General features: G+C 44.0%; 1 protein-coding gene across 1 annotated transcript in view; it reads left to right on the top strand.

Annotated features, from left to right (window-relative positions):
- Positions 1 to 606: 606 nt before the first annotated feature.
- The window catches only part of LOC104466957 (neuronal growth regulator 1-like), a gene marked incomplete at its 3' end in the record, with an annotated part of 53,698 nt that continues 37,961 nt past the window's right edge, over positions 607 to 16,343 (top strand). Inside the window, exons 1-2 of the mRNA XM_010080543.1 lie at positions 607 to 671; positions 1,579 to 1,811. Coding sequence (XP_010078845.1) covers positions 607 to 671; positions 1,579 to 1,811 — 298 coding nt within the window. The remainder of the gene's footprint in view (positions 672 to 1,578; positions 1,812 to 16,343) is intronic.

The following is a 16,343-nucleotide window of genomic DNA, read 5'->3' as shown; positions in this document are numbered from 1 at the left end:
ACCACACAGTGCCCGTGGGGCTGAGGAGAGGTCCTTGCTGTCCCTTCTCTCCCTGCTCTCCCACCTGCCCCCAGCATCACTCCCCTCTGTCCCCAGAAAGGTTTGATGGCCACTCCAAAGCCATTGGTTGTCTTAAAAATTGGAGCATCTCCAGGGACCACTTCTATCCTGCCAGGCTGGGTCCCATCCCAACCAACACCTGCCTTTCCTTCTTATTTACTTCATGGTGCTAGGAAATGTTGTCAACATTATTCACCAGCTTCTTACTGGTTTTTCCACAAAGTTTTAGGAATTGTGCTGGATGCTGTGCTATCCTTAGGACCCACCAGTGACGTGTACCGGCATCCTTCCCGGGGCAGTTCTCCTCACCTCAGCATGCCAGCGAGCAACTGAGAATGGAAAGCTACTTTAGGGAGAAATTACCAATATTTCCTAACCCGCACACAAAGCGTTGACCGCAGCAGCGCACGGCCGTGCCTCATTACCTGCGGAGAAGGTTCTGCGGCTGGTACGCTTGGGTGACCTTTTTTTTGGTTGCGTCTCTACAGAAAAGATTTTCAATTAATATTGACCTTTCATATGGGTTTTGAATCTGCAGATGGCAAAATGGGCTACAAATTAGATTTTGCAGTACACCTTGTTCGTTACATTTCCCAGCTGATGAGTCCCAGGTGGTGTGCGGTACCTCCAGTACTGGGTGCAGCTCGGATTTCTGGTTGTGTTCAAACCCCCGAGATATTGTGTAGAAATGCTATCGTTTTTCTTCCGATAGATGTGTTTTCATTCTCCAGCTGTACTTTTTACTCTTTTTTAAAAAAAACAAAGTATTTACTTTATGGAGGAATATTCTTTAACTAATATTTAGAAGGAAGGGAGCTGCGTGGGGTATATCTAGTGCTGGTTGTAGGGTGGTGTTACTCACCAAGCTCTGAATACGGTGACGATTATAACTCGAAGAAAGCTATTTTGGTTATTATTCTAATAATAGCTGTTAAAAAAGCTAAAATATGGCATAATAAACAAATCGCATTTGTCTGAGTCACTACCAAACTAAAGATGTTTGGTAGAACTATGCTTTGTATTTCATTGTTGTTGTCAGCAGGGAAATCTGTGCAAATTGAACGTATGTTTGCTGTAAACGAGATGTCTTGAATAGGATTAGCAATGACAAATCTACTCACCTTTTGAAAAGAAAAAAATATTGGTTTGGATTCTAAGGTGTTGCTGTAGGTTTTGGTGGAAGAAGTCTCTTGGTTCCTTAGCTAAGCAAGCAGAGGTTGATTGTTGTCATTGAGTCCAGGTCAGAAATAAGTGGGATTGTCTACCTCCTGCTCCCCTGAACACGCACAGCAGGAGAATCAGAAAGGAAGGAAACAGCAGAAAAATGTATTTATATTTATTGTGTGTTTGCAAGATAGGCTTTTGCTTCTGTGATGATTTGTGAATTAACAAATGACTCGTGTTTTGAGGTTTGACTCCGATATGTTAGAGCTGTATTCAGTCTAGAAATCAATAGCGACCTAATGGTATTTAAAAGCTCCTACGTTTTCATACTTATGGTTTCATCTTTTCTCCCAGGTGTTTCTTGGAAGATGGAGCCTCAAAAGGTGCCTGGCTGAATCGGTCGAGTATTATTTTTGCGGGAGGTGACAAGTGGTCAGTAGATCCCCGCGTTTCAATCGCCACAGCGAACAGAAGAGAGTACAGCCTGCAGATCCAGGACGTGGACGTGACGGATGACGGTCCGTACACTTGTTCAGTGCAGACTCAGCACACTCCCAGAACGATGCAGGTGCACCTAACTGTACACGGTACGTGTTCAAACCAATTGCAAATTGTTACCGGAGATGTACTAGAAAAAAATAGTTTATAGATGGGAAACGTCAGCTAAGCACATCTTAAAGCTTTTTTTTCTTTCCTTCTTTCTTTGTCTTGGATGTATGTTGCCATAGACTGTATGTGCCATTGGCTCTGGGTCCCTGCAAACAGATAATTAGCCCAGAAGGGTCTCCAGCTTGCCCAAATTAGGTTTAAATCCTCTTTCCTGCTCTGATGACAATTTAACAAGGTATAAAAATACAAGAGGAAAATACCAGGACACAGGTTGGTGTATAGGTCCCTGAAGCAGTGTCTGTCGGTTGGGTTGAGGTCTCTTTGCCTGTCTCAGAACTTGTTTTTTCCCCCATGGTGTTCAGCCTGGTGGCGGTGTAAAGGTGCGTAGTCAGGTGCTGAGTTCACAGCAGGGTTATAGCTGCTGCATTTTAGCATTGATGTCAAATATTGCCGGAAACAACCTCGTTTCCTTTCCGATGTCACTCTGTGTTCAGAAGTAGCCAGTGTCGCTACTGCAGCAGGCGGCGGAAGGGTTGTTTCCTACAGACCAGCCTTCTCCCAGAAATACTGACATCCCAATATCGTTAGTGAGAACAGTCCATTTATTTCCCTGAGTCTCTTTTCTGTTATAAGCGCTGCAGAGCAACAGCCTCGGTTTTCCACGCGTGGAGGTCGTGTTTGTTGTGTTGTTCCAGGGTGAACAGCTCTTTTTGAGTTTTGATTGGCTTTATAATAGTTAACGCCCTTGTGCAAGGGGCCAAAAAAAAAAAAAGTTGAAAATTAATTGCGTATATGAAACGTATAAACGGGAGCTTAAAATTAATTAGGCTGACTAGAAGTATATAGAGAAATAATAACTCAATAGTTAAAAATACGCATAATTATTAAGCGATTGCATTTATATCTTCAGAAATGCAAAGTATAGCCTAAGGCTTTAACTTGTTAGTCTTTGGTGTAATCATCATTAACATTTTCTTTTGCATTTTTATGAGTAATAAGGCAATGAATATAAACCAGAAGAATTTAAATGGCAGTCTCTATTAATCCATATGGCACACCAAAATCCCTCACAAATAGTGTGTATGAGATGCTTCCCAAGCTAATTACCCTTAACCACCGGACCTTTAGTCCCCGAAGGTGTCTAAGAACGTTCGGCTGCAGCACTGCAAGAGCGAAGTGTGTTTGTTGCATAAAGAACATTATTTTACTAGCACAGCCCAAAAGCCATCACTTACTCGTTTTTGTAACCTTTGGGGGAGGCTATTGTTGCGTAAAGACCCGTAAACGTGCTGCTTATCCGAGGGTTTGTTCAGGGACTGCAGAAGTGCTTGTGTGTAATCAATTGGGAAGCTGGGATGAAGCAGCTGTGACAGCATCAATTATTATTTCAATTGTATATAGATATTCAATTCCTCCACTATTATTTCAGTTTATTTTATGTAGGAAGCAGGGACCAGCTCCATGCAGCATAGCTGGAATCAGTGAGCCATTTTCAAGACAAAAAAAAATCCCATCCCTGTATTTTTCCCTGGGTAGTTCTCTTAGCAAGAGGGGAAAGGTGCTGAGCTCCCGGCTTGCAGAGAGAGGTCCTGCCCCCATGGGCGATCCGCAGCTCCAGACATTGTCCTGTCCCATCGCGGTGATGGTTGTGGCCGTTTCCTTCCATTCCAGCTCATACCTTTACGTACATATTCCGGTAGATATCAATAACTATTGGTGATGCTTAGCAGGTGGGATGTGAGTTACACCAATTGCCCATCCTGCAGGGGTGGGATCTCACCTTGAATTGATGTTGGGTTTTTCGGGGCAGTTTGGAGCCCTGTATCCTGCGTACCGCTGCCGTTATCCTTCCAGGGGACCCGGGTGGTACTCGTCCCTGTAAGCACTTCTAATCAGGTCGCTTCGTACTTGCACTGCTAATAAAGCCACCGCGTCACCTTCCGTGTGCTGGGACCCAGGAGGTGAGGATGGGAGGTCTAGGCGTCCTTTGAGATGGAGATGGACCTATCTGAGAGCAATGAGACTGTAAGGGAAACATCAAACAGCTAATTGGTGCTATAAGCTCATAGATCCCGTCCTGCCAAGTAGGGTTTGTAGGGATGATATAATCACATTTTATGGAAGAGTTTTTATGTTTCCTTTTTATATTGTTCATGGCTCTGCATTTTCAAGATTCGAAACAACGTCTGCTGTTGGGGAGAAATAAAGGAAGGGAAAAGCAGGTCTTTCGTCAAAGTAAAATCATTCAGAGGGCTCGGGATCCTTTTACATTGTGAATAAATGATCAGCAGCAGACCTGGAGCAGCACAGCAAATAACAGGGGGAAAAGAACATTTAAAAGGAAAGTCTTAGCCCTTTAAAATCCCTCTGCCCTGCAGGCTGCATTGTGTCCTGTAAGGCTAAAAGAAGACAGCCTCCTGCTGCAAACGGCAGAGCTGGCAGAGCCAGGGGTGTATTGTGGCACAAATTAAACGAGTAAAGACTTAACGGCTGATCGTAAACTCCCAAATAGGCTCAAACTCCAGGCTGCAAAATGATTTGCTGTGAAACTCCACTTTAAAAGCCATGTAAATCCAACTCTTTTTTTCTTTTTTTGGGGGGGATTGTGTGTGTGAAGCCTTTCCATCCGCACAGACCCAGCCGCTCTCGTTTTGAACATCCTCTTCTCCCCTGGTTGGGCTGACAGTTTCTGAACGTATTCATGCAGGTGTTTCACAGCAGAAATACATTTTTAATGGGTTAAGGCTGCCCTAATTTCCCTGAGTAAAACATGGAAAGGTAACATGACCAGGCTGAATAATGATAATTAAGGTTATTATAATTATAATAATAACCAAAGCTGAAGGGAAGCTGTAGCCTCTCCATCACCATCCCGCGCGGATACAGGGAGCGGTGAGACCTGGTGGGGTTTGGCCACAGACCGTCAGGAATCTGTGGCAGAACTTGAAGTTGAGTTTCAGGCTCCCAAGTCCCTGCTCAATGCTGTAACGAGACTACCGAGTCAAGTCTAGATCACTGTTACTGTAGCTACACCTTTTTGTACCAAGAAAGTTAATCAAGATGGTTAACAAAAAAGAAAAAGGCTCCCGTGTCTTTAGCCCACTTTTACATCTGTGAAAGGGAAAATCCCAGGAAAAAGAGGGAGATAATCCAGTTCACTTCATTTCAGCCTGAGAATTATGAAGTAATTAATTAGAAGTTTAGAAGGCAGGAGTTTGTAATCAACTCAACCTACTTCAGTGCCAGATGCCAGGTCTGCAAAGTCATGAACTGCAGATGATTGAAACATCAGATGTTTGCCACGGTAAGGTAAAAAAATGAAATACTGTTTATGACACTCACCATTTCCCAGCAAAAGGTTGCAATTTCTGCTGCTTCTAATCTGACATTTATTCTATCAAAGCTCAAATTGCATCCTCCAAGCTGTGCTTCCCTTGCCATTTGCAAAGACATTAAGATGTGTTTACCAGCGTCCTTGGGAAGGAATTTTGCTGCAGGGCAGAGTGACAGGTCCCAGCCCTGCGTCACTGGACCCTGTGACAATGCCACCGCCCCACGCAGGGACATGCATGACTCCCGAGAGATGGGGGCCAGAACGGGGTGTCCAAAGGGACCCCAGCTGCGAGGGAGGGCTGCAGGACGACGAGGGGAATAGAGAACAGGTCTGGAGGAGATTGCTTTGGTTAACCCTGCAAAATGGGGGCACGGGGAGGATTTTGTCATGCTTTATTAATGCCCTTGGTGCGGAGCCCAGGAAGGGAGAACGAGCGTTCTGGCTAACAGAGCACTTGGACAAGCCTGGGCACATAGAACTGCTGGGAGGGAATTTTAGTGAGAGGTGAGGGGAAGGTGGATCAAGGGGTGGGTTTTCAAGGCTGTGTTTTAGTCTGTCGTGGATGCACAGCTTGCATAGGTCCATGGTTTAGGCTTTGAGGTGTTGCTAACAGGTCTCATCCCCTTTGCCACCCTGTCTCCAGCTCCTCACGGGCTCCATATTATTGTAGTTTAGTTATTGGATTGTTCTTATCCCAACCCATGAGTCTCTTTTCCCTTCACCCCTTTAATTGTCTCCCCATCCCTGGGAGGGTGAGTGAGCGGCTGTTGGGGGTTTTGCTCCCAGCCAGGGTCAAACTGTAACAATCCCGCAGGACCCCAGTTCCTAGGTACATCAGTGCTTCCATCAGTACCAAAGTGCAAACACCAGGGACCTGGTGACATAAAAACTTTCTGACATTAGCTACATGGCATCTTTATTTTGATTTTAAGCTCACGTGTGCTGGGCACATTCGGGACTCCTCGCAGGCAGCCCCTGTGCCTATGGGACACGGCACAGGCTCCTCTCCTGCCCTCTCTGCATCCTCTCATTTCTGTACGTCATCTGCACTTAATGCAGTGTGCACATAAATAATTCAGTTACCTATGTAAATGTGATTTATAGATTCAGTTAGAAGCCTTAACCTATATTTTTTATTTAAACATGGGTAATATTTCCAAAGTAATACTCAAGGCCCTTTTTCTGTTTAATAAACCTCCTTGATGTCCCCTAAATATTAATGTATTGATTCAGTCTTTGCAATGTTTGCAAAGTCTAATTTGTTTCCTCAATCAGGCCAAAAGGGACTTGCATTTGGAGCTAACGAGATAAATCTCACCCAAATTTATTTAAAGTGGGACAAAACAAATATGCAAAAGACTTCAAAAATCATATAACAACCCCTTTCCAGCTGAAATTGACAATCCACTGCTCTTTTAAATTGCCAGCACTCAAGCAGGATATCAGTTTTTGTTATAAAATTAACTTGCTCGTGCCAGCCACTGTTATCATCTTGTCCCTGCTCAGCACAAGAGGAAAAAAACTTGGAAAAATTATTCCGGAGGTGGCGGCAGCTGTGTGAGATTCGTCCAGTGACAGAGACCCCCCAGGGGAGCAAACCACCCGCTCCAGCAACCAGCACGCCTGGACTGGCCATTGCCAGGGCTGCATCCGCAGTCGTTAATGCATCATTAATGACCCATCAGGATGTTTTCCAGGATTTGTATTTTTTATCCATTCATTAAATTCCTCCCACATTTGTACTTCTCGTGGCATTCAAACGAGCTGCAGGGGATCTCTTTCTCTAAAATATCTCTGAATGGCTTTCCCCTTCTTTAACAGACTGAAATCACAGCAAATGTTTGCGTTGGCAGGTGATCTCATTTACAAAGATGTAAATCAGGGATATTTTATTGGAAGGAGAACAGGGCGGTACGAGTCTGAAACTCATAATTCTGCAATGTTGGAGATGCTTTACAGTCACGACTGCAACTGAATTTCCATTATGAGCCTGAAATTTCCATCTTCTGAAGTCTGCAGGCAAAGGATAATCTGCACAAAATAATCATTTGCTCTCTGGTCCGAGGTATATTAGTTCTGTTACATTTGAATTAAGTTGAATGAGTTGTTCTGTGGCCCATGAGAGTCTTGCAAAAGATGTGTTCAGCAGAGTCCAAAGTGTCTTTCAGCAACTTTATGGCAACACTAAAGCAGAAGTAAGGAGGAAAAAAATACGGGCTAAAGCAGGGAAAACATCCCTCAAACAAAACAGAGCAACCAGGTGGAGGTGTTGCGTGAAACCCACGTTGTAAAGAGAATTATGAACCTTTTTGAAAGACAGATTTTTTAAAAAAATTTTTGGGAAAGAAAGCAAGCTCAGAATAAGAATTTATCGAGGAGTGAGCTGGTGGCTGTGTCTGCTGTGCACAGTGGGTCTCTTCTGGTTCCTCCTGGCATTGAGGGCAATTCAGGTCAAATCTGTCACTTTGCGTTAGAATGATCTGAGGTGGATGGTGTGGACAGAAACGGTGGGGCCAGCTTTTATTTTTTATTTTTAATCCCTTCTAATTAAAGTGCAGATAAGCATAGCTTCCCCCATCTCAATGAAAAGTTTTTCATTAAGGAGTTGACCATCAGAAGTGTTTGACTTGGAAAACCTGATGATAATTTCCTGGTTGGTGCCCCTTCCTCAGGACTGTGGGCACCTCATGGAGTGTTTCCAGAGCTCCCACAGCATCTCCCCCTGCCCGAAACTTTAGCATTGCACTGACACCAGCAGGGGGAAGATGCTGACTGCACAAATCCACGTGTCTGGGCACAGTTAGGGAGCTCTGGGAGTCACAGAATCCCAGAAGGGTTTGGGTTGGAAGGGACCTTAAAGCCCATCCAGTGCCACCCCCTGCCACGGGCAGGGACACCTCCCACCAGCCCAGGCTGCCCAAAGCCCAGCAGCAGAAGTCACCCCCAGCAGATCGGGGTGTGCGATTCTGTCATACAGTGCGGGAATTACCAAGGCTGCCAAGCCCACTGCGTTTTTCATAGTTCCTATTTATTGACCAGACCTTTTTGTAAGATTTCCTATCTGTTGAATGTGCTGCTCCACCTGAACTCAGTGGCAAAAATCTGATAGTTTCACTCAAGAAAGAGCCAGCCCCCATTACAAGGCTTGTTTGGAAGACTAAAATTCAAATGCTGTTTTTTTTTCCATTGCACCACCTCAGAAACTCAATTGTCATCTGAATACAGAGTGTAGCAATGCAGAGACTTTAATTGCAATGACTTGATCCAAACACAATTTCATTTGAACAGATCCTCCAAAACTTTAGTTCGTAACTGTACAGAACCACAGGAGCATTATTGTAAAGCCATGAAATTTGGCTGATAACCCACTAAAGGGTTTGGTTATGTCTCAGTACACGTTCTCCCGACTGCCTGTGCTCCGGGCGCTATTATTCCCGCTCTGAATGCCTCATCGCTGTCGTGTTGATTCAATTAAAGGCAATTGGGCCGGCATGGAAAAACTGAGACAGTAATTATTTTGTAATTTGTTGCCATCATTGCCACGTTGCAAATGTTTTTGGAACTCCGTACCCTGCACCAGCAGTGTAATATTTTATTGAGCGTCCTGCTGCCTGTCACGGCGAACACTGTGATTACTGTGATTTATCTGACTTTTTTCTTTTTTCATTGGATTTCTTGTTATTTCAGTTTCTGTGATATTAGACTGTCAGGAGAAAAAAAGGTGTCCCATGTTTAAATGTTTCATTTTTGCTTGGAGTGTTGTTAACAAAGGAAGTTAAATTGCTTTGGAGTGCATTGGAGAGCAGTCCCTCCAACTCTGACTCAGAGCATCGTCTTTTTCGTCACCTAGGTTTGGAAGAGGATGTAGAAATTATCCCACCTGATGGTCTAGAACGTGCTGGTTTTATCTTGCAGAAAGGGTTTAAATCTGAATATTTAGTGAAGTCTTGCTAAGGCAGTGCCAAGCCACTGATTTCCCCCGAATGAATTTCCAAAAATTTTTGAAAATCCTTGTCTTCTGTTTCTATAGCATTGAGGAGAAAACACTGTAAAAGTATTGTTAGAGTCCAGACTTTGTCACGGTAAGACTGTTAGTTAATTCTTCCTCACAAGATTCTACCTAAGGCAATTAAAACACACTGTGTCGGGAATTCTCTTTGTTGTGATCAATAAAAAAATAGATTCCTATATGGAAACTATTTCTATAAAAACAGAGTGAAAAGAAACGGGGGAATAAAACAAAAGGACACATCAAATGTTCTTAAGTGGCACGGCTGTGTCCCACCACCGCATGACCGAGAGCAGCCCATCTGCCATGTCCCCGCGCGAAAGCCCGAGGTCAGCGCCTTGCCTTTATCCTGATTAAAACTAACACCACCTGACGTGCTAAATGTCCTGGCTGAAATGCTCTAATCTGATAAAAACCTTTTGTCGAGCCCAGTTAATGTTTGAAAAGTGAGACAAATGGGATCTGCGCTGGATGTACAGGTTTCCCCAAGAGCAGAACTGCCCCCGCAGCATCCCTCGGCTGCTGATGCTGCTGAGAACCACAGGGATGCGCTTATAGCATCAACCATGTCTTTAATGTCATAAATACCTTATTGCAGGCCCCAGGGTGCCAACGATGAATATTTGTGCTGTCTGTGCAATGAAATGGCACCTCAGTAGCGTTACAAGTTCTCCTGTGGGAATTCTGCTTGTCCTCCCCTTCCCGTATCGTCAGCGAAAAGCCCGCAGCCGTCCCCTCCCCGCCATGGGACCGTTGCGCTCACCCTCCTGCTGGTGGTTTTCCCTTTGATTTGGTGTCGGATGTTGGTACCAAGCACGGGAACATCCCTGCGTGCCTGCAGGGGTGATGGGGATCCCTGGGCATCCCTGGGGCCGCGGGTCAGGGGAAAGGTGACTTTGCAGAGGGGGACGGAAGGAGCTGGGGATGTGTTAGAGATATTCATTGGTGCTGAGGTTCTTTTTTAAAGAGCTAATGGAATGACGAGGTGAGGAGGGAAGGATGAGCAAGTCCCGTGCGAGCTCCTTGGCAAAGCTGAGGATGGAACTTGTCCGGAGCCAGGCACCGCCGCTGCAGGCACTTGCTCAGCTGCCGGTGTTGGTTTCTGCCGTTAGTTACAGGAGTGAAGCTTTGAACATAACTCATCTGGTGGTTACAAAATTAACTTTTTAGGGCAACTCTTATAGACATTAGAATAATTTCTCAGGGGAAAAAAAAAAAAGGGGAGATACACCTTTAACAAACTTCTTAGAACGAGAGAGAAGAGCATCACGGGAACTTCAGGACGGAGCCAGATCTTGGTTTTGTTGCGTGACAATGACCTTGGTTGGGTAACAGCAGAGACTTGGAGAATTACACATTCCTTTGCCACAATAATGAAATTCAAAATTACTTCTAAACCGCTTCCCTGGCTATATTGCAGGTTAAGTAACTAATTATAAACCCTGGAAATATTGCTCCAAGTGTCAGCACAGGCAATTATAAGTATATGAATACAATAAAGATAACGCTAAAAGCAATAAATATAATACTTGACATTTTTAAATTTTTAAAAAGTAAGAGCAAATTTTCACAAACACATTATTTTATTGAGAGGGGAGGTGGAATTAGACTGATGTCCTGCAAACTGGGAGGAAGCTGCCCTGGCCCTTTTTCTGGGTCTGTTTCTGCATCTTTGTCTGGTTCCTGCGAGCTGGGTTCTCGGAGGGGTGGGGATTGTATTCAACCGCCTTGAAAGGATAATGCAGCCAGCCGAGATTGACCGATGTCTACAAAATGCTTACAAAAAAATGCTTCAGCTGGGAATGTTTTGGTTTTTTTGGTTTTTTTGTTTTGTTTTTTTTTTTCTTTTTACTACAACATGATGTGTTCTGAGAACGAATAGAAAAAGGAGACAGGGTTGATTATAAATCACGGCGACATTATGCTTTCTAAGAAAATCTGCAAGAACCATCATGCAATTTGTAGACATTTTGTTGTTAAAAGTTTTAACGATTTGGGAAACAGCTTCTGCCCGTTGACAATGGCTGTTGCTGTGCACCAGCTGCCTGTGCTGGAGCAGGAGGATGGGGCTGCGCTCATCCCTTCCTCCCCTGCATCTCCCAGCCCCGTTTCCCTTCCACCCCCAGCTTTGCTGCCCATTTTTGTGGAAATGGGGTAAAAATCAAGAAGCTGGCGGTAGTTTCTCCTATGGAAATTATTCAGCAATAATACTGGGTTTTTTGCTATTTCATCATCACAGAGAGGCCGGTTTGCTACCAGCTGTAGGTTCCTGCACTCCCAGCTCCTGGTGCTCCTTCTGGCCATTGGGACCTTTCTGCGTTTCCTTGCAATTCTTTCTAAACCTGGTCTCTTGCACTGTAGGGATCAGAGATGTTGGAAGCTTATTCGTACAAAAAGTAGTTCATTTATATTAGCTACAGACTAAATTCAGTGCAGTGACAATAAGTAACTAATGATTGTCCCTTTATAACTGTATTATTTTTAAACGTAATTTTGCAGAACTATTGCTAAGTAGACATAAGTATTAGCTTCCGTTTTATAAGTGGGGACGCTGACAGACTGGAGAGGTTAAAATCAGCCTTATTTCAGGGTCTGAAATGGCCATTCTGCTGTTCAGCAATAGGAAAATCCAGTAAGGTTTTAGTGGGGAGCAATAAAACCGGTGGATGGTTTCACTCCTATCTATTTTTAAGTGAAATGTCCATGATCACGTAGAAGATAACTGGCAGGGATAAAAGAGACCTCGGGGTTCCCGTCTGTTTGTCCTAGCTGTCAGTGGTGTATGTACAAGGGTGCACAAGCACGCACACGTGGATGTGCATATGCAAGGTCCTTGTGTGTATTCGTATTACGGGTCAAACTGCGGCACAGTTCGGTATGAATGTGCTGAGTGTGGAGGAGGTTTTGTAGGTCTGCCCAGCGTTCTGTAGTTGCAGAGCAGCACAGTGTCAGCAGGACAGAACAACCATTTGTAACCGACAAGAAAAAAGATTTGGATCTGATCACCACCGCCTGTGTTTTCTGGAGGTAATCCTGCACATATCTTGAACTTTATCTCACAGGTAACAACTCTGGGCCATAAATCCCACCAGTCGTAAATGTCAAGATGACATACTTAAAAACCCTAAAAAGCTTGAAATTAGCGTCTAGAATTTTGAAACCCCGTTAAGAGTTAGTCTTATTGGAATAATTAGAGAGGAGCATCTGGAAAAGTCTCAAATGTCATTTGGGCTCTTCAGAAACCTGTTGACAAACCTGTTGGAGTCTTTCCATTAAATTTAAACAATCGAGCCGTCTTCTTTGAGTAGCGGTGCTGTAATCACTCTCCAACATTTTGTTCTTCCACATACAGTCTTGAATACCTGTGTTATTAGTTTTGATTACACAAAAATTGTCCGATTTTCAGGTCACTTTGAGCGTTCTCTGGCTGGGGTAAGGACTGAATGGACCAATAAATGAAAACAAGACCAGCAGGATGGAAAGAGTAGGATTATTTGGCTTCTTTATGGTTCGTCTCTGGGAAATGATGTTTGTTTTCATAGATGGGAGAAACCAGGGGGGAAAGGTCAGTTCTCATCAGCGGAGGCTAAATCAAGTCCATAGTTTACTGAATGTCATTATGTGAAACAGGGTGGGTAAATCTAAGCTTAAAGTACAAAAAAAAAAAAAAAAAAAAAAAGAAGACGGAAATCTCTATCCAACAAAGTAAAATAGTATTGGGCAATATTTTGTGTTGCTTTTTAACCACTAAGGGAAAGGTTTGTACCCAAGTGGTGGATCTCCACTGCTGGCCCGCTGGTTCTGTATTTTTGGGACAATCATTCAGCATGAACATCCCCAAAATGAATGTCCCCAAAAATGAGTGTCCCATTCAAGCACCCCATCTGCCAGCAGTTTTTTATCCCGCAGAATAGAAGGAAGGGGAAAGAAGTCCTCTCCAGACTGAAGTGGCGACTTTATTGGTCTTGGGTTCTTGTGCTGGTGCTTGTGTTTAAAAGGAGAGAAATGCTGAGCCCGGGGACAGGGAGGGAGCGGCACAGAGTCTGGGGGGCAGGCTGGGGTGTGTGAAAACGGGTCTCAAAGAGGAGCTGAGAGTTACCAGAGAAACGAAGCAGTTCTGTTCCATGTCAGGTTTCGTTACAAATGTTTGGTGACAGCTCATGAAAAGGTTTTTCATACTTTTAGCAGGCGGTTGATGGACATCTTTTAATGAAACAAAAAGCATTTTAAGTGCCCAAGTGAGACAGAGGGGACGTGTTCCTGGGTACTGGCTGAGGGTGCATTGGCATTTCCAGTGTGACCCTTGTCCCTGCGCATGTTCCAGGATGAAGCATGATGAACCGGTGATGGACAAGCTAAGCACAAAAGGAAATGAAGGAAAATTAAATGAGAAGGAAAATGTAGGGAACATTCCCCATATGTCTTTTTACCAGTAGGAAACGGCTAAGTACAGTAATGAAATCTAAAGCAGCGTCAGTGCCAAGCGTGTCTTTTCTTCGGTTTTGTCTTAGATGCTTTGCTCTTCATTTCTCTGTGTCAGTCTCTTCCCACACTTTTGGTTTTTTTTTCCTTTGAAGAAGCATCAGCTGTAGGAGTGAAACTGGGGCGAGCACACGTAGGAATGAAATTGGAGCTGTAAGCAGAAAGAGTAGTAAACTTTGGAGGACTTTGTCAGAACAGTTGCAGTGAAAGCAGCTGCAGGCTTCGCGCTGCATTTCCACATTTAACGCTGCAGAAGCTGACAGCCCAGGGAACTTGTTTTGTCTTTTATTTCCTTATGTGATGCAGAATCTTCAGTCTGCAGTGCATGCTGCTGCTCCTGGCCATAGTCTGCTCAGGAGAGACTGTGGAGTGAGCGTGTGTACCAGCTTTTAAATGAATGGCATCCCTGGGAGATGGCATTACTACCCGGAGCAGCGCCACGGGCTGGGATTTATCTCCTTTGCAGCTCCAGCACAGGCTGGCGCGTGACCTCTGCGCGCGCTGGGCTCTCTCATAAAGAGGAGTGAATTGTACCTAGGCAGAAATAGGCTGCCTCAGTGACCAGCCCATTAATAAAAATCCATAAACAGGAAGGGGTAGGGAGATCTCGTTAGGAAAAGCAGATGAAAGAGGGAAATGCATGAACTTGAAGTATTTCAGCAAGTGGAGACGGTTCAGCTTCTCTGAAATTCAGTCTGAAAAGAGGAGTTGCCTTTGCCTCGGAAGCGGCCGTAGGTTGCACTGGAAAACACGCAGCAATTTTCTGGAAATAAACAGGATTGCCAGCCTCTTTGATAGTTTATCGACTAAGTGAATATACACACACAAAACACGAAATGAAGGTGGGGCCTTTTTTTTCCATTCATACCAGGGCGGTATCTGTAGATATTTATGGAAGAATGTATTTGCAAGAGAATCAGTCTTGAAATAAATACGTGTGCTCACTGTGTTCTTCCTTGTGAGGTGTTTATATTGAGACTGTCCCTTCTGTCACTGATGCACAGGGGTAATTCCCGTTGTGAAGCCCATTAGGATAAAAAAATATTGTCCATGCAACTGAACAACAGTCCCTTGACAAGGATTTTGCTGTATCTGGGCACTGTTTCACTTTGGTGTGCCTTCTGCTGAGCTATGGGAAACTTCCTCTGCATTGCGTGGGTGTTTAACGAAGTGAGAAACAAGAACTGGGTATTAGCTCTTTGCATCCCACCTCCAGTGGATGAAGATAGGATTCTTCCCTTTGGATTTATTAAATGGTGTATCTTGTCTTGTTTTTATGAGCTGTAACTTGCAGTGGAGAAGTGTTTTGTGCCATGACTTGCGTTGGATTCATGGTTATGGGAGAGTTACCAAGAATGAAAAAGCACGGGGATGGATTTATTAAAGAAATCCTTCTCCTATACTGTCTTCTTTTTGGAATCCTCTACAGCTTAATTTTGCATTTGTAGCTTAAGAGAGGGTAAAAGAGGATGATGACAATATCTGGTATTCGCAAGCGGCAAACTCCACCAGTTGGAAAGAGCAAAATCAAACGCGTATCTTTAAAAAGAGCTCACGGTGCTAATTTAGGAAACTTTCTGGAAAGGGCTGAAAGCAACTGAAGAGTGAAGTCGCAGATTCATACTGCAATATTGAATCGTAAGCCATTTGAAAGAAAGCTTTAAATGATATGGATGAGATGTTTCCTGCCTTGGAAATCTGCATTGGAAGACGTTCATCTTTGTACAGCTTTCATAAGGATGGAAAGAAAACTTTTTAAGTTGTTACATTTCAAAAGATTCTAGGACAGCAAATGCAGAGATTACCTAACCTGAGACACCTGGCAAGGATGCGGGGGTGCATTCTCTATAGGCAATATATCTATCTCTCTCTCTCTCTCTACATATATATATATATTTTTTTTTTTTTTCCTGCTCCCCCAGCCCCTTCTCTGCCTCTGCGTTGGGCACTCGGGTCTCTTCATCACCTTCACGCCCCTGAACGTGGGGCATTCTGTAGCAGCTTATATGAAAATATCTGAGCAGCAGCTATATGAAGAATTAATTGTTTCAGGGAAAGGTCTCGTGGTGTGGGCATGTCTCGGTGTTTAGGTGACACTGGAGCTGTTCGATGTAGAGCAGTGGCCGGTATGTCCCATTGCTGGCGGCTGAGTGGGTGCAATCAAACAGCCGCAAGTTTGAGCTGGAAATTGCCCACATGTGTCTGAAGCAATAATTACAGTATCGTTAACAACTTGTAAAGAACACTTCAGTGGTGACTGAAAGTGTGATTTAATTTGATATCTCTTAGCAGAAAGAAAAAAGGAAAGAAATCAATGTGTAACTCCATACTAACATCCGTTCATCCTTCGATTTCATTGTATCCCACCCAGTAGGCACGAGCAACCAAAACCAACCAAGGGGGTGTCGTGAGTCAGAAGTCGTTGGTCTTCAATAAACAGAATCACGATTTATTATCTAGTGGTTTTTTAATGTCGCTAAACTAGATTCAATTAGCCCTTGTTTTGTAAGTAAAACTGAAAAAAATAAATCGCCCAAGTATTTTTCATTGGGATGGCATGGCTTTGAGCAGCTCTTGGAGCCACCCTAGCACTGTGCTGCTCTCCTCAGTTTTAGAAAACTGAAGGGAGGGTAATCCAAATTATTCTTCTCTCTTCTATTTGACGTTTACAGCGATGATTCAGAT

The sequence above is a fragment of the Pterocles gutturalis genome, unplaced genomic scaffold, assembly GCF_000699245.1.
Source record: "Pterocles gutturalis isolate BGI_N339 unplaced genomic scaffold, ASM69924v1 scaffold20484, whole genome shotgun sequence".
In the NCBI taxonomy this organism is placed as follows: domain Eukaryota; kingdom Metazoa; phylum Chordata; class Aves; order Pterocliformes; family Pteroclidae; genus Pterocles; species Pterocles gutturalis.
This window is presented reverse-complemented; position numbering and strand designations above follow the sequence as displayed.